The sequence below is a fragment of the Anomaloglossus baeobatrachus genome, chromosome 4 (assembly GCF_048569485.1).
Source record: "Anomaloglossus baeobatrachus isolate aAnoBae1 chromosome 4, aAnoBae1.hap1, whole genome shotgun sequence".
Classification (NCBI taxonomy): domain Eukaryota; kingdom Metazoa; phylum Chordata; class Amphibia; order Anura; family Aromobatidae; genus Anomaloglossus; species Anomaloglossus baeobatrachus.
This window is the reverse complement of record NC_134356.1, coordinates 530,173,641-530,194,840: the sequence shown is the minus strand read 5'-3', so window position 1 is coordinate 530,194,840 and position 21,200 is coordinate 530,173,641. Positions and strand designations below refer to the sequence as shown.

The window sequence follows — 21,200 nt, the reverse complement described above, 5'->3', positions numbered from 1 at the left end:
CCCAGGCATGGGGGCCGAGTCCTCGTTACGGGTGGTGGGGGGCTCCGTAGTAGTCATGGTAGGGGTGCTACAGGCTACGCAGATGGGGGAGGACTGCCCTGAGGGAAACTTCTTTAGGCAAGAGGTGCAGGCGAAGTGAAGCACTATGGCCTGTGGCTGAGAGTGGGTCGCTCTTGTGCTGGACATGGGACAGTAGGGAATGAGAGAGAGAGACAAGGGAAAACAGTCAGGAGGATGCCAGGAGGATGAGGTACTGGGGAAAGAGCTGCCTCCCAGTGGCAGGGCTTACCCAGATTCTGGCGTCCTGTGTGTGAGCTGTCTCTGTGTGCAGGCGCTGTGTCCTGTTCCAGCTTTGCAGGCTGAGGGAGCAGAGGTGGGGGCTCCGAGGAGCTGCAGGGACGTGAGGCCGGTGGCTGCACGTGGAGCGTGTCTGCCGCACAGGGAGATCGCAGGGCAGAGATTGCTGCTGAGTGCCCGGGCCGGAGGAGGAGCAGGGAAAAGAGCGCGCGAAAAAACGGCGCGCAGGTGAGGGAAACAAACCTGCAGGGATTGGCCGGGAGAGAGGAGGCCCGTGGTTGGCTGGAAAAGGGCGCGCAGAGGCCTGCTGTGACTGGCTGCTGGAGCGGGCGGGCCTGCTGGAAGTGAGAGCTCACGCGATAGGCTGGCCGGGAGGGGGCGTGGCCGGACGGGAGCTAGGCCGGAGGGAATCCGGGGACTAAATTTTGAGGTGAGGCCACAGGGGGGGCCGTGGACAGCGCCGAGGACGGGGTCGGGACTGTGGGGGGAGCCGAGCGTATTGCCTGCCTGGAGAGGAGCTGACCCGGGGTAGGATAATCATTTAAAGAGACTTTTTTTTTTTTTTTTTTTTAAAAACGGAGCCCCCCATGACCCGGGACAAGGGATGGGTACCTGTCCCGGTGGCTGATAGTCCTCCTTGGCTTGATCCTGGCCTCCTGGGAAAGAAATAGGGAGATGGATTTTCCAATGATTTTTCGTCTCCCCTCCCTGATCAGGCCGGCTGTGTAGGGCGAGCGTGCAGGGGGAGGGGGGCAAGGACCATCCGCCTGTCCTCTGTGCGGATGCCCCCCAAACAGTCTTGAGAGTGTTAGGGGGGTAGGGTCCTGCCAGATAGGCACAGAAGACAACGGAAGTGGCGGACGGACCCCACTTCTGTGCGACCGGCCTCTAGGGGGGAGAGCAGGGTGAGCGACTACACCCTGTCGCCCGACGAGCTGTGTCTGAAACGAAAAAGCAAAAGATTAAAAAATACAAACCTGAGGGGCTGGGAGCAGCCCCAAGTGTGTCCACCTCCTATGGACACTAAGCTTAAACTGAGGAATGATGCCAGTTGGGGGGTGTATACTGCATAGGAGGAGTTTTCCTTGTTTTGCTTAGTGTCGCCTCCTAGTGGCAGCAGCATACAACCCATGGTCTCTGTGTCCCCCAATGAGGCGATAAAGAAAGTAGACTATGTGAGCCTTAGCGCTCTTAGTGCCCTTAGAATTCTGCATGTTCCTAATAGGAGTATGCCAGGAGGGGGAGCAATGGTCAGCAGAGCTACAAGTGAAGCAAGTACCTCACCAGAATCAGCCAATAGCCCTGCGTCCTCAGGAAGGAGTAAACTCTGTGGAGATCTTCGCACGCTTTCCTGGGGGGGCTTATCGCGGCCGCAGGGCTTAGCGCTAAAAGAGCGCCAAGAATAAGTCAGTGTGCCCCCCCTGCTGTCGGTAGCAAAAAACGGCGAGAAGGGAGCTCTGTGACATCTCCCTCCAGTCAGCACACAGCTTGTCACCAGAGGATAATCTCTGCTGGCTTTACTGCAATCAGAGCACACAGCTAAAGCAAATAAACAGGGCAAATAAACAGTGTGAGTTCCTGAGCTCTGGGCCCTCCCCCCGACACTGGTAATTTATCTGTGCAGGATTCTCTGCAAACAGCGAGGGACTTCCCCCCCCTCCTCCAGCCAGCAAGCTAGAGAAAATATTAACACTGTGTGTTCAGGATCCCTGGGGCTCTCCTCCTTGCAATCAGCAAGGGACTTTCTGCACCGTCTTTTCTCCCTTTGTCTGGGAAACCAGTCAGGGGGGATCTCACCTTAAACGCTCCCTCAGTCCAGGCACTGGGATATAGCAGAGTCAGCCTGCTGTGTCCGGTCACACAGTGCAATGTTCAACTCAGAGCCTGCAAAGAGGGGCTGAGGAATTGTGCTTCTGCCCTGGGCTCTGGAAAATCGGTGTCTGTGGGACCCGTCGTCCAGTGAGATGCAGACCAGGATCCAGCGTCGCAGGAGGGGGTACGTGGAGGCAGCACTCCGCGTTCTCGCCCATTGATGGTATTGGGAGATCGGTCCCAAAAGGAAACCGTCGCCCTCAAAAAATAACAAAACCTTGAAACATGTGCCTCCTACAGACACTAAGCTAAAACGGAGGTTGCCTGGCCCGGCCAGGGGGTGTATACTGCAGAGGAGGAGATATGCTTTTGCATCTACTCAGTGTCCTCCTATGGATAGGCAGCATAACACCCATGGTCCTGTGTCCCCCAATGATGGCTAAGAGAAATTATGTTTTTTCCACTTCCGGATTATGGCCTCAACAGTGATCATTGGAACCTTAAGTAATTTAGAAATTCTTCTGTAAATAATGCCATCAGTATGTTTTGCAACAATAAGGTTTCAAAGAACTTGAAACAGCTCACTGGTTTTACTCATCTTGAGATGTTTCTTGTGTGGCAGCTTAGTAATAAGACACCTTTTTATAGGCCATCAGTTGAACTAGCTGATGTTATTTTTCACCAAGTGGCAGGAATTCTTTATAATTACTAATGTTTTCAGCTGGTGATATGATTTTCCATTGCTTTTTGCACCTTTTTCTTCATGTGTTCACTACTTCCCCCCCCCCCGTGTAATTTCTCATTATTACACCTAACTTTTGGACATCTATGGTTTGATTTCTTTGCATATGTGAATTGGATGGGTTGTTACCGATATCTGGTGAGAAAATTCAGGTCAGTAGCACTTTTAGTGCTAATTTTACTTAGAAAATTGGCAATGTGTTCAACACTTATTTCACCCACTGTATATAGCAGTTTCAAAGACAATAAATAAATAAACAAGGGTGAAACACGTGTTTGGGTGAGGGGATGCTGCCAACCTGGTTCATTATTTTTGAAAGTAATCACGAGCTTACGTATTTCTTGTCTTTGAAACTCACCACCTATGTACACATGTAGTTACTGCAGGTATATAAGACGTTTAGTACATGTCAATGTACACTCTAACCTCAGTTAATAGTGATTATTGGTGAGTGCTCTCTAAGTTTACATACTATACCTTTACAGGCTCAATTCTACTTCACAATGCCAGTTACGATTACAACAAGATTTTCTTCGGTTGTATGCTGGCATACTTATGTTCTGGATGAGTCCCCTGTCTTGATATATTTTCCATCAATTGAAGCACTGTGTGATTTTTATGTATTTTTTATTATTACTTTAATAAAATTGTTGTTTTTATTTATGCCTTTGTCACTTCTATTTTTTTTCAATCAAATCATGATTGAATGTTGTATAATTAGTTTTGCATAGGAAGTGCAGCATATAATATTACTAGTGGGACATTGTTAATATTAATTACCCTTTTCACATGTACAGCGCCATGGAATACATTGCACGATAATAATAATAATAATAATTAATAATCTGTGTGTCCACATGGGAGAGGTTCCTGGCTGCACTCTCCCCATTTAAAGCTCATACCTCTCTAATTTCCTAGTCTTGACAGTTGTTTATTACTTTAAGGAAACTTGTCACCACTTTTTCGGCCTATAAGCTGCAGCCACCACAACTGGGCTCTTATATACAGCATTCTAACATGCTGTATATAAGAGCCCAGTCAGTTGTGTAGAATATAAAAAAACACTTTATAATACTCACCTAGAAGGTCGCTCCGATGCACAACAGTCGGATGGGTGTCTTCGTTTTCTGGGACCGGCGCCTCCCCTTTCGGCCATCTTTGTCTTCCTTATTCTGAAGCCGCGGTGCATGACGCGTCTACGTCATACACACTCGCCGGTCCTGCGCAGGCACACTACAATACTTTGATCTGCCTTGAGCAGGGCAGATCTAAGAGTGCCTGAGCAGAACTTAAATGCTGGCGCGTGTGTATGACATAGACGCGTCATGCACCGTGGCTTCAGAATAAGGAAGACCAAGATGGCCAAAAGGGGAGGTGGCGCTCCCGGAGAATGAAGACATCCATCTGACAAGTCTGCACCGGAGCGACCGGTTTAGGTGAGTATTATAAAGCGTTTTTTTATGTTCTACACAGCGGCCTGGGCTCTTATATACAGTATGTTAGAAAGCTGTATATAAGAGCCCAGTGGTGGTGGCCGCAGCTTATAGGCCGAAAAAGTGGTGACAGATTCCCTTTAATAAGTGACTGCCCCTGTCTTTGTTAATGTAAAGTCCACCTATCAGTTCTTTTCCACAACAAAGAAGATGAAAGTTCCAATCCTAATAGTTAAAAGTCTTACCTGGCTGGATCGAAGTCTTTTGCTCTCCAAATCGTTCTTTTCCTGAAGAAGGGCTTCTCTCTTAATCAATATTCCTTCTCGTTTCTTGAGCTCCTCTTCTAACTCATCTAAGGCCCGACGTTGCTCAAGAACCTTATCGATTTCGCTGTCCAGCCATTTCTTCTGCTCTTCAATTTTCTATCAAAGGTAAATAGAGAGACATAAGGCACAACCTGGTTGCATGAAAGCTTAAAAGGAAGATTTTAATAATCGTTAAAATATTGAAGCCGACAGCAAATAGATTATATTATTCACAAAAAAAGTGTGCACAACAGATAAGTAGGGTGAGCTCGTGTAGTAGAAGATGACTGAACAATTACACAGCCCCTTGGGATATGGCAAGCTCTGTTCTAGCAAACAGCATGAAATCCGCTCAGCCTACCTGCTGCTGCTCCAGACTGATAACTGATCCATTGCTCCCACTTCTTCTTTTCCTTTGAAAAGCAGCAATTTCCTCCGTTTTGATCCTCAGTATCTTTTGTTGCTGTTCATGCTTCAACTCCAGCTCCTAAAGACAAGGGGGGCAAGCCTTTTGTTAGTTGGGCTCCTTCCTACCTAACCACCTGCTGGGCTTTTTTTTAGACCCACTTTGCATTTCTTATCACAACAAGAGAACTGGACACTTTGGATAAGTTTTGCAATTTGCGGTGATTAGCAGGAACAAATACATGTAGTTGTCCTGCAGATATCTGCAGTATTTTTTGTAGATTACGGCATTCCTAGAAGCGTTATTAATATGTTCTCATCTAAATGACTACTATTAAAAGGATGTTTGTATGTCGCTGCATGAAAGAAAAACAGACACCTTCACTCTGTGCCTCCTTTTTTGCATCTCACTCTCGAGACGTCGCTTCTGATCGGTCTCTTCTTTCAGCTTCTTTTGTAACTGTCCCTGCTGCCGTTTCATCTGGAAGATGTTTTTCTCAAGTTCCTCAACACGTCTCACACTTTGGACGGAGAGTGAAGCCAACTTTTCTGTTGCTTGTTTCTTCTCTTTAAGAACCTGTTAAAAAAAAAAAAAAATATGCTTAGAATACAATTCCAAGCCTCAGGGCATGAGTTCTTGTTATACACTCCTCAAAATTAAGAAAAGTCGTGGAATTATGGAAATTACGGGATTGATAGACATGTTAATGTTATGCTAATAAAGAAAACATGGAAACAACATATTGAAAAGCTCTCGATTTATTCAGTGTGAGCACTAAACGCAAAAATACCTCCCACTTAAACACCTTGGCTGCCATCATTGAGTGAATGAAAAAAAAAATAAAAAAAATCAATGATTGATTTTGTTTGCAGTTTCAAAACACTTTTTAAAGTGAACAGTCAGGTCATAGTTCTGGGTCACATTGCTAATCCCTGCCTAACCATCCCTGTATCTAGTAGCATAGATAAAGAGATCTTTAGAAAACGTATTTCTAAAGATTCTTTATGATATGCTAATGTAGCACCCCTGAGGTCTCAGGTGCCACAAATACAATCATATGAAAAAGTTTGGGCACCCTTTTAATGTTAACCTTTTTTCTTTATAACAATTTGGGTTTTTGCAACAGTTATTTCAGTTTCATATATCTAATAACTGATGGACTGAGTAATATTTCTGGATTTAAATGAGGTTTATTGTACTAACAGAAAATGTGCAATCCGCATTTAAACAAAATTTGACCGCTGCAAAAGTATGGGCACCTCAACATAAAAGTGACATTAATATTTTGTAGATCCTCCTTTTGCAAAAATAACAGCCTCTAGTCGCTTCCTGTAGCTTTTAATGAGTTCCTGGATGAAGGTATATTTGACCATTCCTGTTTACAAAACAATTCCAGTTCAGTTAAGTTTCGTTTAATATTTCTTTATTGTTTTCAAGAAAAATTATATAAGGCTGGTTTCACACTACGTTTATTTAACATGCGTCAGGAACGTTTTTTTGCTGCAAAAGCGGATCCTGCTTTTACAGCAAAAAACGCATGCAAACGCATCTGTTATTTTGCAGGATCCTGTCACTGGATGTTTAGGGGCGGGCATTGGAGTCATGTGATCGGTAGTGAGGGGAACTAGACTGGGAGCCGGCTTCTGACAGCTGCAGACGCTGGTAACCAAGGTAAACATCGGGCTTGGATACCCGATATTTATCTTGGTTACGAGTGTCTGCAGCTGCTAGGAGCAGGGCTGTCTGCACACGTAACCAACGTAAACATCGGGTAACTAAGAGAAGTGGTTACCCAATATTTACCTTGGTTACGAGTGTCCGCAGCTCTCAGGTGGAAGAGAGAGGGAGGGGAGGAAGGGGGAAAGACAGAGATAGAGAGAGAGGGTGAGGGAGGGAGGAGGAGAGAGAGACAGATCACGCGAGACTGGTTCTGGGCATGCTCAGTAGAGCAAGCAGGATCCTGTCTATCAGCATGCCAGCGTTCACCTGCGTTTGCGTGCTGTTTAGTCAGGATCCGGTGACATGCAGTATTTGGATGCAGCTCAAAAACGCTACAAGTAGCGTTTTTGAAAGATGTTAAAAAACTGCAAGTCGCTGGATCCTCACTATAACGCACGCAAACGCAGGTGAACGCATGTTAACGCGAGTCCATTGCAAATGCATTGAAGTGAAAACGCATTTGCACTGGATCCGTTTTTCCGCTAAAAAAACGTTATGGACGGATGTTAAATAAACGTAGTGTGAAACCAGCCTAACAAAGTATGAATATAGATAATTTTGTAGTGCCCGGTTTTACAGAATATGGAAAAGTTGCAGTTTGGTCTGGGCATTTAAATCTTATACAGCATATACTACAGTGAACTTTATCGTAGGTCTTACAAGAAAAATTCTTCATAATATCCTTAACATCTTATCCCAAGTATATATCAATCGTTTATCTTTTGTTCTATTTAATATGTAGATGGCAATATCATTCTGTATAATCTTGCCATATATTTCAACAAGTAAACCTATGTACACTAATTAGATAAGCAAGAGAAGGAAAAGAGGGGAAAGAAAGAAAAGCAAGGGATGAAAGGGGAAGAGGAGGGAGAAAGAGAAGAGAAAGAAGAAGGAAAACACGAGAAAGAGAGAAGGGGAGATTTTGTAGAGTTCTGTGACGTCGCACCACGCCACCCTCCCATCAGGAGGGCCACTTCGCCCCGTCAAACATCAATGTGGCAGTGTGCCCGTGAGTAACCAGGATTGGAATTGTTGTGTTTCTCTGAATTGAAGCCACGGATACCAGGTGGAAAAGCATAGTGAGTCTCTCCCTTCATCAAATGCTCTTATCTCTTCCAAACGTCTCAGGGCATCCATAGCCCCCACCCAGTCTGCTCTTCTCAATGTATAGGTGGACCTCCAATGTTTCGGTATGATCTGTCTCATTGAGATCATGAAGTATGAGAGCAGACCTCTCTTCGCCTTAGAGATTGCCCCCCCCCCCGTACATTGAGAAGAGTGCTACTTCCGGCGAGGGTGTCACTCCCACTCAATGTAAATGATTATAGATAGCAAAGACGCCTTCCCATAATCCCTGGATCCCTGGACAAGACCACCAAACATGCAGCATTGTGCCCACCGAGGTCTGACACCTCCAGCAAGTGTCTGAGACCTCTGGAAACATTCTGTGGAGCCTGGCGGGTGTCCTGTACCATCGTGTCAGGATTTTATAGTTGAGTTCCTGCATTCTACATGAGATGGTGGATTTGTGTGTTAGGTTAAATGACTTATGCCACTGTTCTTTGGAAAAAGTCTTTCTCAGTTCTGACTGCCATTGCCCTACATACTCGGGAAGGTCCCCCCCCCCGTCCTCCCGGACACTTATGTTGTAGATTATCGAGACTGTGTGGGGAGGTGTTTCTTGAAGGAAACATAGTCTTTCAAATGGAGTCAAGTCCCTATGCATCTCAGATCTCGGAGCCAGAGAGTCTACAAAGCTACGTAGTTGTAAGTATTGAAACCAATGACTTGGCTCTCTTGGCCGGTCATCTAGCAAGGACATCAGTGGTCTGCAACCCTGTTGAGTAATTACATCTTTAACACGTGGGATCCCTCCCGTTGGCATTGAAATCAAGCTGGGACGGATTTCGCGAAGCCAGCACTGGAATGCAGGGTTGCCCACCAGTGGTGTCATAGGGCCCGGTTCCCCTGTCAGCCTATATCGCCTATTGGCCCTCCTCCATGTGATAGCCAGAGAAAAGAGAATCGGGGAAATTCCCAGGGTCTCCAAGTTGATTCTAGATGATAACCAGAAGATTCCCTGCGTCATGGTCGCGTGTAAATCACATTCAATCTCTACCCACAATCTTCTGTCCCTGTTATGGAGGAGATCCAGTATGCAATTGCCCACAGACGCTTTAAAATCAGGTAGCCCCACCCCTCCGCCCCAGCGAGACCTATTCAACATGGAGTATTTCAGTCGGGGTCTGGTACCGCGCCATACAAAATTGCTGATCATCTTTTTTAACTTGAGGAAGAAGTTTTTTCCTAGATTCAATGGGATTGTCTGGAGAATATATAGTATTTTGGCTAGGACATCCATTTTAATTGTATTGACTCTACCAAACCACGAGATGGGGAGGTTATGCCAAGCCGTGAGGTCTTTTTGTATGTTTTTTAAAAGGTCTAGAAAATTATGTTCATATAGGTCTTGGTGTTTAGAAGTTACCCTGATCCCCAAATATTTAATGCAATTGCTGTTCCACTTAAAGGGAAAAACGGGTTTGAGGGCATCCTCTTCCACCGACGATAGCGATACGTTTAGGATCTCTGTTTTTTGTAGGTTTACTTTAAAGTTGGAGAGTCCACCAAAAGTCTCAAACTCCTGTAGTATGGCGGGTAGGCTAATCCTTGGTTGTGTCACATATATCAGGAGGTCATTTGCAAACAGTGCCAGTTTATGAGACGTTGGTCCTATCTGTAACCCCTTTATCGAGGGGTTTTTCCTAAGCGTGTTTGCCAGGGATTCCATTACCAAAATGTATAGGTATGGTGACAGAGGGCATCCCTGTCTGGTGCAGTTTCCAATATTGAATGGGGTTGACAGGCGTCCGTTCACGCCCACTTGTGCCGTTGGTTCACGGTATAGGGCCTTTACCCATTGTAGTAAGCGCGAACGGACGCCAATTGCCTGCAGCGTGGCTTCTAAAAAGCCCCAATGGACTCTGTCAAATGCTCTTTCGGCATCGACTGTCAGTTCAGTTAAGTTTGATGGTCGCCGAGCATGGACAGCACGCTTCAAATCATCCCACAGATGTTCAATGATATTCAGGTCTGGGGACTGGGACGGCCATTCCAGAACATTGTAATTGTTCTTCTGCATGAATGCCTGAGTAGATTTGGAGCGGTGTTTTGGATCATTGTCTTGCTGAAATATTCATCCCCTGCGTAACTTCAACTTCGTCACTGATTCTTGCACATTATTGCAAAGAATCTGCTGATACTGAGTTGAATCCATGCGACCCTCAACTTTAACAAGATTCCCGGTGCCAACATTGGCCACACAGCCCCAAAGCATGATGGAACCTCCACCAAATTTTACTGTGGGTAGTAATTGCTTTTCTTGGAATACCGTGTTTTTTTGCCTCCATGCATAACGCCTTTTTGTATGACCAAACAACTCAATCTTTGTTTCATCAGTCCACAGGACCTTCTTCCAAAATGTAACTGGCTTGTCCAGATGTGCTTTTGCATACCTCAGGTGACACTGTTTGTGGCGTGCTTGCAGAAACGGCTTCATTCGCATCACTCTCCCATACAGCTTCTCCTTTTGCAACGTGCGCTGTATTGTTGACCGATGCACATTGACACCATCTGCAGCAAGATGAAGCTGCAGGTCTTTGGAGGTGGTCTGTGGATTGTCCTTGACTGTTCTGACCATTCTTCTTCTCTGCCTTTCTGATATTTTTCTTGGCCTGCCACTTCTGGGCTTAACAAGAACTGTACCTGTGTTCTTCCATTTCCTTACTATGTTCCTCACAGTAGAAACTGACAGTTTAAATCTCTGAGACAACTTTTTGTATCCTTCCCCTGAACAACTATGTTGAATAATCTTTGTTTTCAGATCATTTGAGAGTTGTTTTGAGGAGCCCATGATGCCAATCTTCATAGGAGATTCAAATAGGAGAACAACTTGCAAGTGGCCACCTTAAATACCTTTTCTCATGATTGGATACACCTGCCTATGAAGTTCAAAGCTCAATGAGGTTACAAAACCAATTTAGTGCTTTAGTAAGTCAGTAAAAAGGAGTTAGCAGTGTTCAAATCAAGAAATTGATAAGGGTGCCAATACTTTTGCACCGGTCAAATTTTGTTTAACTGCGGATTGCACATTTTCTCTTAGTACAATAAACCTCATTTCAATCCAGAAATATTACTCAGTCCATCAGTTATTAGATATATGTAACTGAAATAGCTGTTGCAAAAACCCAAATTGTTATTAAAAAAAAAAAAAAAAAGTTAACATTAATAGGGGTGCCCAAACTTTTTCATATGACTGTAAATGTGAGACTGTGGAAACCCAAACCCCAGAATATGCGTGCCAGTCAACACACCAGCACCCTCAGGCCACACACATAACCCCAATTCCAGACTGGGAGACTGCCTAGCAACAGGTAAAAGGGATGGGCACTTATTGGCTAATTGCCACCCAATCTGTAGGGAGAGACCCAGCAAGGCGAGGGGCTAGTGGTCAGTTGGGAAGTTGGTGGGAGGAAGAGAAGAGGAGAGTTGAAAGTGAAGGAGTGAGGAGTGAAGTAAAAAAGAAGGAAAGGTGTAAAGACCTAAAGTAAGAATGGGACACTGTAAAGGAGACAAGGACTGTGGAGTAAGGAACCGGGACTCCAGGAACTGTGGTTTACCTGTGGAAGTATAGGACTCCAGGAACCGTGGGGCGCTTGTGGAAGCACGGAACCAAGGCTCACAGGACGCAGCATAAGGTGGGGTGCAGACCCTAGGACAGCGGGACACTTTATGGTCAACTGTTAAATCTGCCAGGTGAGGGGATCTCCAGGGTCCCTCACCAACCAAAGAGTCTAAAGCATCAGCAGCAAAGTGGGGATCTGGAATCAGGGACAGAAGTCCACCCATTAAATAGTCCAGGCTGCCTGCAATAGGACCAAGACTGAAATGGAGGGGGTCCCCCAGAAGCTCTAAGCCACAAGAGCCCACTACCAACAAGTGTGCACTGAGGACAGCTACCCCAGGTCAAAGGTGGCACGGAGAACAAGGGGAGCAGAAACACCTGAAACAGGCACCAGCGGGTCCAGGTACCAAGCCAAAGTAAAAAGGCAAGTTGAAACTGCAATATAGATGTGGACTGTTTCCTTCTCGCCTCCGTACAAAAACACTGACTGTCCCCTTCTATTGCCCCCTCATCATCCACTGATGGGGCCTAGCCCTGCTTGCCCTACAACACCTAAGGCTGCTGTCACACTACGTTTTTTTTAACATGCGTCATGAACTTTTTTTTGCTGTAAAAGCGGATCCTGCTTTTACAGCAAAAAAACGCATGCAAACGCATGTGTTATTTTGCAGGATCCTGTCACTTTAAGTTTATGGGCGGGAATTGGAGTCATGTGATCGGGAGTGAGGGGAACTGAACGTGAAAGACTGGGAGCCGACATCTGACAGCTGTGGAGGCTCGTAACCAAGGTAAACATCGGGTAACTTGCTTGGATACCCGATATTTACATTGGTTACAAGCGTCTGCAGCTGCTAGGAGCCGGCTCCCTGCACACGTAACCAAGACAAACATCAGGTAACTAAGACCGCGGTTACCCGATGTTTACCTTGGTTACGAGCGTCCTCCGCTCTCAGGCAGGGGAGAGTGGAGAGAGAGGGAGGGGGAGAGAGAGACAGATCACCCGAGGCTGGTTTCTGTGCATGTTCAGTAGAGCAAGCAGGATCCTGTCTATCAGCATGCCAGCGTTCACATGCGTTTGCGTGCAGTACAGTCAGGATCCAGCAATTTGCAGTATTTGGATGCAGCTCAAAAACGCTACAAGTAGCGTTTTTGAAAAAAGTTAAAAAACTGCAAATCACTGGATACTTACTATAACGCATGCAAACGCAGGTGAACGCATGTTGACGTGAGTCCATTGCAAATGCATTGAAATGAAAACGCATTTGCACTGGATCCGTTTTTGCGTTAAAAAAACGTTCATGACGCATGTTGAAAAAAACGTAGTGTGAAAGCAGCCTAAGCTGCATTACTCCACCAGTCCCTGCAGGACCCTGCAGCGCCGGCTTCAATAACCTAACCTGGTCGCACACCGTAAGTGGTGTAGTTGAAAACTCTTATTTTATTTTTATCAGAAGTCACTGCACTTCCAGTCATGCGCACTATGCCCGATGTATGTGTCCTGGCTTCATAGTGCGAATGACCGGAAGTGTCGGGGACTTATCATGCGCACTGACCACAAGCCCGGCGTCGGAGGCAGTGACAACGGACACAGGTACATGTGTCACCGCTGATGATGCTGGGCACTGAATCATGGAATAGCATGTTAGCACGCCCCAGTGGACGTGCTATCATGCTAAGAGGGGGACTAATTGGGGGAACTAAGGCACCCTGGTGACAAATCACTGCACTCATTAGCAGATTATAAAGGATCTTTAAAAATACTTTTTCTAAAGATCCCTTTTTCTATGCTACTAGATTACAGGGGCAGTTAGGCAGAGATTAGCAATATGCACCCAGAACTGCTCGTGGTTCTGGGTGCATATTGCACTTGACAGGTTCCCTTTAACAAGGGATCCTCTCCATTCCCATATGTACGAATGGGACTGAAAACACACAAGGAGACCGTGCCATTTTTCCTTATTTCATAAATGCATCAAATACAATAAAGGAACAAAAGCAGCAAATATAGTTAAAGGGGTATTCACATCTTTTATGTCGCTTACCTCATTTGCAGGGCATTGCAGCTTAAGTATTCATAGCTATGCCCAAGAGCAACTAAATAACTCACTATGAGTGGTTTTCACCATGGATACCTAAACTGTAATGCCCTGCACATGAGGTAAATGATACAGCTAATCAGGAGAACTATACTATATTTCTAATTGGAGGTATTTGCTAGTAGTATTATTAAACATACAGTGCTTCTTTTTTAACCACAAAGATGCATTTTTGGCCCCAAAAAAATGCACAAAAAATGCACATGCGGCAAAAACGCATCAAAAAACGCATTCCTTTTTGCCACATTTTGCCCAGTGCGTTTTTTTCCGTCAAATCTATTGATTGGAAGGGCTCAAAAACGCTGGAAAAACGCAAAAAGAATTGACACGCTGCATTAAAAACACAGCCAAGATGCAGCCAACAAAAGATGCCCAGTGTGGACAGCAAAATAGAAATCTCATAGACTTTGCTGGGAGAAGGAAATGCAGGCATCTAGGTGCATCTTTGTGACCTCAAAAAATGCACCAAAAACACAATAAAAGATGCACTGTGTGAACTTAGCCTTAAGATAGGATCTTGGAGATGGGAATACCCTTTAAATATGACATAAAGCCATATGCAGCTATTTCTAAAGGACTTTCTGAACATATCAACTGAAATGTAAGTATATGAGATGCTGTTATTGCATTATATTCTATATATTTCAGAAAAAAAGTGATTGAATTGTGAAGCAGTGTCTCCTTGTATTTTTCATTCTTCTCTATCAATGAGGTTATTAATGGTTGTCTGAGCAATGTTCTGCCTCACTGAATGCACTTGGGCATGCAGATCTCAAGATCCCCGGCTGCCAATTGTAATTTCTGACCAATAGTGTCCCAGATGCCATGAAAACATGTTTAGGTCACGCATGTAGCTCGCAGCATCAAGCAACTGGTGTTGGTGGCCTGGTGTTATGTTGAAAAAATGGCTCCTAGAATACTTTCACATTCACTAATGAAGGCCTTTTCGTGCCATTGCTCACATGGTCTTCAGTCCAATCTCTGGCTATCAATGTGTCCAAGACAAAGCAGAAAGAGGATAGACATCTATTCCCATCTTGATCTGCAGCATGAGAGCCCTTGAGAATGGTGGCGTGAGGTTAATAGAACACCTGGAACTGGAATTCTGACTCGTAGCCCAGTTTAAAACGCCTTATGATCCTTTGTGCAGACACAGTTTGATGCTCTAAGCTTAAAGGGATCCTGTCAGGACCAATATACACCCAGAACAACGAGCAATTCTGGATACATATTGCTAATCTCTCCCTAACTGTGCCTGTATATAGAAGCATAGATAAAGAAATCTTTAGAAAAAGTGATTCTAAAGATCTTTTATCTTATGCTAATGAGCGAGGGGACTAGTCCCCTGGGCGTTAGTTCCCCTGGGCGTTAGTTCCCCCATTAGCACATTAGTACGCCCCTGTTGGTGTGCTAACATGCTAAGGAATGTGCAGCGTCACAGGATGATCTCACTCACCTCTCTGCTGCCATCGCCACCCGACGCTGGATTTCGGCTCAGTGTGCATGACCCCGGACTCCCGGTCATGTGCACTACTTAAGTTTGAAGCAGTCACGCGTACACCCGGCTTCATAGTGCGCGTGACAAACTCCAGGGTCATGCGCACTGAACAGAAATCCAGTGTCGGGCGGCGATGGCAGAGAAGAGGTGAGTGAGATCATTGTCTGATGCTGCGCATTCATTAGCATGTTAGCACACCCACAGGGGAGTACTAACATGTTAATGGGGCCGACTAGCAAGGGGAACTAACACCCAGGGGACTAGTGTCGTCGCTCATTAGCATAAGCTAAAAGATCTTAAGAATCACTTTTTTAAAGATTTATCTATGCTAGTGTATACAGGGACGGTTAGGCAGGGATTACCAATATGCACCCAGAACTGCTCGTGGTTCTGGGTGCATATTGGACCTGACATGTTCCCTTTAATATATGATATTTATTTTCACTTTCAGTTCAAAATTCATCAATTATGCAGCATTCATCGATTCTGAAGGGACCACTTGGGCAACACAAGGGGACATCACACTGGTGCTCCCATGATTATGATGTGGGGAGGCATAATGCAGCTAAACCCCTCTTGTCTTCAATCCAGGTACAATAACAGCTTGGCGTTATGTTGATTTGGTTATGAAGTCAGTTGTGCAGCCATTTCTTCAAAGTGTCCCAGGAACCATTTTACAACACAATGCTGGGTGCATGTTGCTCGTACTCCTCTGAGCAGCCTGCGTGGCTAAACGTTCTATGTGGCCTACAGCATGTTCAGACTTCTCTTCCATCGAGCACATCCGAGACATCATTGGTTGGTAATTGCAGAGAGTGGCCAGCAGAAGATCTTGAAGATTTGCCCAACTGCATTCACTGTGGCAGAACATTTCTCTGACAACCATTAATAACCTCAGTGATCACATGCCACGATGTGTACGCATGTGTATTTCTGCGCTTGGCACTCATATTCGTTACTGAATACATCTAGATCTTTTGTAAATTTTGTTTCCATTTTTTCTGAATTTTCATCATTAACCCCTTTAACCCTGGACGATTCCAAGAGGCATAACTTTTTTATTTCTCCGTCAGTATAGCAATATGAGGGCTTGTTTTGTTTGCAGGGCGAGTTGTTCTTTTGAACGACACCATTCATTCTTTCTCATTTTGTACTGGGAAATGGGAAAAAAAATCCAAGTGCGGTGAAATTGCACTGTTTTTGTGTTTTTTTTATTTACAGTGTTCACCATTTTGAAAAACTGACTTGGAATTAGGATTCCCATTACGGTACGGGTTCACAGATACCAAACATGTATAGTTCTACTTTTATCTAAGTGGTTAAAAACAATTCAGAAATTTGTAAAAAAAAATTAAATAAATAATTTGCGCTTTTGTCGCCATTTTCTGAGACCCGTAGTGTTCTCAATTTTCGGGATCTGGGGCTCAATGATGGCTTATTTTTTTTGAGTCTTGAACTGACGTTTTTAATGCTACCATTTTGGCGTACACTCAATGTTTTGATCACCTGTTATTACATTTTTAATGCAGTGTTGCGGCGACCAAGAAAAGGTAATGCTGGCATTTGGAATTTTTCTCTCGCTACGCCGTGTACCGATCAGATTAATTGATTTAATATTTTAATAGATCGGGCACTTCTGAATGCGCCGATACCAAATTCGTGTATTTTTTTTTATTATTATTCTTTTATTTTCAATGGGCAAAAAGGGGGTGATTTGAACTTTTAGAGGGTTTTTTTCATATTTTTTAAAACTTGTTATGTCTACATTTTTTTTTATTGATTTTACTATTACACTGATATTGCTCTGATAAGGAGAAACTTTCAGCATTGCTCTGATCAGGAGAAATGCTGTGTTACTGTGGGTGTCGGCGCTCTGCCGGCATTCACAGGAAACATGTCACGGCAGTGACAGGGGTCTTCATCTGTCCACATGCTGCTATGGTAACCAATCGGCGCCCTGTGATTGCGTCACAAGACTACCGATGGTGACGGGGAACAGAACGTTCACTTTAGATCGCGCTGTCAGAATTTGACAGTGCAATCTAAGGGTTGAGAGGAACAGATGGATCAGAGATCCACCCGCACCTGTTAATGACACGTCTGCTGATCGGACCAGTAGACATGTATGGGGAATAATGTAGGCTCCGGACGCGAGCCTGGATTAAAAGGCACATACACAACCAAAGACATGTAGGATATGATTATCCATCCTATGATTTCCAGAGTTACATAACTTTTCCTTCTTGGTGTTGCAATTACAATATTGTGGAATATGGATGCAAGATGGAACAAGAGGGAAAACCTCACTAATGAATAGAAAATTAACCATATAGCCACAGGTCACTGAGAAAACATTTTGACAGGTTGTGAAAAACTGTTTGCTGACGTCACTAAACATATTTATGGCATTTACTATGAATTTTGTATACAAGTTTCATTATTGGGCGTCTGGACCCTCAGCCATGTATCCTCAGGGGTCCAGTTTTAATAATAAATAATGGGATAAAAAAGAAAAAAAAAAAAGCAGCGTTATAAAAGGTTAGTGTGTATTTAACACCTTCCCACTGGGGCAATTTTTGTTTTTACCTCCTTTCATTCCAACTTTGTTATTTATCCATCAATTTTTTTTTACAAGACAAGTTGTAGATTTGAAAGACACCATTCATTTTACCACACAATGTACAAGAAAGTGGAAAAAAATTCCAGGTGCAGTGGAAAAATAACACCCAAATTTGCAATTGTTTTTTACATTTTGACTTTACGGTGTTCATTGCACAGAAAACCTAATCCTGCAACGTGTTTTTTTTTAAGTCAGTACAATTACAACTATGCCAAACTTGTATGGCGTTTTTTTTTTTTTGAAAATTTATTGGTGATGAAACGTGTATATCAAACAAAAAGAAATGCATTTTTTGCAGGGGAGTGTGGCAACAAGGGGGTGATTCGAAGTTGTATTGTTTTTTTTCTTCAGTAGATTTGAATTGTTATTATCTGGTTTTACATACTGCACTATAACTGCAGCTGAAATGATGTTTTCCTACGAAGCCCAGGCTTTGGCTGGGCTTCACAAAAATGCAAAATGGGAAGCCTTCAGTAGGACCCCATCAACCATGTACACCCTCAGACAGTAGCATTTAAGGGGTTAAAAACAGTGATCGGAGCTTATATCCAATCGCTGCTGTTACAGGCAGATGCTGGCTGGATAACAAAGCTGGCATCTATTGGATACGCTCCATATACCATTACTTAGTAAGTGATGTAAATGTCGGTCACACTACGGAAAAGGGTTTTCCCAACTCAAACGGATTTTTGTGTACTTACCGTAAAATTGTTTTTGCTTAGCCATCATTGGGGGACACAGGACCATGGGTGTTATGCTGCTTATCCATAGGAGGACACTAAGTAGATGCAAAGATGTTAGCTCCTCCCCTGCAGTATAGACCCCCTGGCTCAGCCAGGCTACTTCAGTTTTAGTACACAAGCAGTAGGAGAACAAGTAACAAAAAACGTGAGTGAATACTCATAAGAAAATAGTACTGAGAGAGAAAAAAGCTAAGGCCCAACAGGGCAACAGGGAGGGTGCTGTGTCCCCCAATGATGGCTAAGAGAAAACGATTTTACGGTGAGTACACAAAAATCCGTTTTTCTCTGACGCTTCATTGGGGGACACATGACCATGGGACATCCTAAAGCAGTCCCTGGGTGGGTAAACAAACAACGCAACCAAGGACTAGGAACCAGTCCCAGATAGCCAGGAGCGCCTACTGAGATAGGTGCTCCACTATCTTTTGCAGAATCTTCCTACCTAGGTTCGCCTCAGCCGAAGCCTGGGTATGGACTCGGTAATGCTTTGAAACAGTATGTAGGCAAGATCAGGTCGCAGCCTTACACCCCTGTTCCACTGAAGCCTGATGCCTAATGGCCCAAGAGGCGCCAATTGCTCGCGTGGAATAAGTCCGCAGCTTACTAGGTATGGGCTTGAGTTGCGAGCGGTAGACCTCCTGGATCGCAGAGTGAATCCAGCGAGCCAGCATTGCCTATGAAGCTGCGTCTCCTTTCTTAGGCCTTTCAGGAATGACGAACAAGGAGTCTATGTTCCTAAAGGGGCTGTCCTGGATACGTAATATCTGAGAGCCCTCACAAGGTCTAGCGAATATAAGAACCTTTCCACCCTATGGACTGGGTGTGAACAAAAGGAAGGCAGAACAATGTCCTCGTTCATATGAAACGGGGAAGTAACCTTTGGCAGAAAATCTGGAACGGAGCGTAGAACCACCTTGTCCTGATGAAAGATCAGAAAGGGTTCGCGGCAAGAGAGTGCTGCCAGTTCCGAAACTTGTCTGATGGACGTAATCGCCTAAGAATAACTAAGAATGTTACCTTCCAGGAGAGAAGAGCAAGAGAAGATTCCTTAAAAAGTTCAAAGGGGGACCCTGGATACCGTCCAAAACGAGATTGAGGTCCCATGGGTCCAGCGACCGTTTATACAGGGGAACTAGATGGGAAACGCCCTTGAGGAAAGTCTTGACTTGCGGATTGCAAGCTAGGCGGTATTGATAGAATATTGAGAGAGATAAAACCTGCCCGTTAAGGGAGGTGAGGGCCAACCCCTTTTGCAACCTGACTGCAAAAAAATCAAGAATTCTGGGGATCGCCAGAGGCATAGGTTGGACATTCCTTTCCCAGTGCAGGGAATCTAAAGTTTTCCACGTACGGTCGTAAATACGGGATGAAGACCGGCTTTCGGGCACTGTACATGGTGGAGATGACCGCGGGAGAAAATCTCGCTCTTGTTAAAAGTCCAGGTCTCAATGGTCAGGCCGTAAGCTTCAGGGCTCTGGAGTTCTGATGGGAAATGGGCCCTTGGGTCAGCAGGTCTGGGATGCTTACGAGGCGCCATGATCAATTGTACTAATTCGGCATACCAGGCGCATCTGGGCTAGTCCGGTGCTATTAGTATCACCGGGACTCCTTCTGCCTTGATCTTCCTGATTACTCACGGCAGCAGGGGCAGAGGCGAAAAACATGTAAGGTAGACGGAAGTGACTTCAGGAGACTAGAGCATCCGCGCCGATGGACTGTGGATCACGTGACTTGGCTAAGAACGCGGGTACCTTTGCGTTCAACCTTGGAGGCCATTAGATCCACGTCTGGTGTACCCCAGCGAGTGCAGATGTGTGGGAACACTTCTGGGTGGAGAAAACACTCTCCGGCGGCCAGGCCTTGGCGACTTAGAAGGTCCGCCACCCAGTTCTCTACTCCCGGTATGTGTAACGCTGAAAACACAGACCCCCGTCGATTCGGCCCAGGTGAGGATCCTGAGGACCATGAAATAAGCTGTCTTGCTGCTGGTACCTCCCTGCCGATTGACCTACGCCACAGCTGTTGCATCGTCCAATTGGACCCGAATCAAACGACCTGCTAGCAGAAGGGGGGAATGACCTGAGCGTGCGAAAGATCGCACTGATTTTCAGGATGATTTCTAGGAAGGGAAGACTCCTGGGGTGTCCAACGTCCCCAAGCAGTGTAGAGTCAGTACGCTGCTCCCCAGACTAAGAGGCTGACGTCCGTGGTCAAGAGAAGCCAGTCCACTTGGGGGGGAAAAAACCTCCCTCTCGATATGTAAGAGGACTGAAGCCACCAGCAAAGCGCATACCTGACTGAAGGTGTCAGGTGAAAAGTTCGTCAAAGGAAAAAAGGGGCTCTTGTCCCAGGCAGCTAGAAGTGCAAGCTGCAGTGGGCGGTGGTGTGGCTAAGCGAGCAGTACCGCCTCTATAGCCACCGCTATCCTACCTAGCACTCTCATACTGAATCGTATGGAGTGAGAGGATCATGTAGAAGACAGTGTACCGCTTGTTGTAGAGCGGTCGCCTTGTCTTGAGGGAGAAAGAGAATTTTGTTTACTTACCGTAAATTCTTTTTCTTATAGTTCCGTATTGGGAGACCCAGACCATGGGTGTTTAGCTTCTGCCTCCGGAGGACACAAAAAGCACTACACTTAAAAGTGTAGCTCCTCCCTCTGAGCTTATACACCCCCCGGAGAACCAGATCTAGCCAGTTTAGTGCAAAAGCTGAAGGAGAATAGCCACCCACAAGTAAAACAGAGCAAAAGCCGGAACAACCGGAGACTCTGTCAACGACAACAGCCGGTGAAAAACACGCGGAACAAGAAATTGCCAACAGGCAACAGGGAGGGAGCTGGGTC

General features: G+C 45.2%; 1 protein-coding gene across 2 annotated transcripts in view; it reads right to left on the bottom strand.

Moving 5' to 3' along the window:
- KIF7 (kinesin family member 7) overlaps nucleotides 1-21,200 on the bottom strand; it is a 183,508-nt gene that overhangs the window by 43,230 nt on the left and 119,078 nt on the right. For both annotated transcript variants that reach the window (XM_075345929.1, XM_075345930.1), the window contains exons 12-14: nucleotides 5,374-5,571; nucleotides 4,951-5,076; nucleotides 4,530-4,706 (exon numbers count right to left, since the gene is read on the bottom strand). In XM_075345929.1, coding sequence (XP_075202044.1) covers nucleotides 4,530-4,706; nucleotides 4,951-5,076; nucleotides 5,374-5,571 — 501 coding nt within the window. The remainder of the gene's footprint in view (nucleotides 1-4,529; nucleotides 4,707-4,950; nucleotides 5,077-5,373; nucleotides 5,572-21,200) is intronic.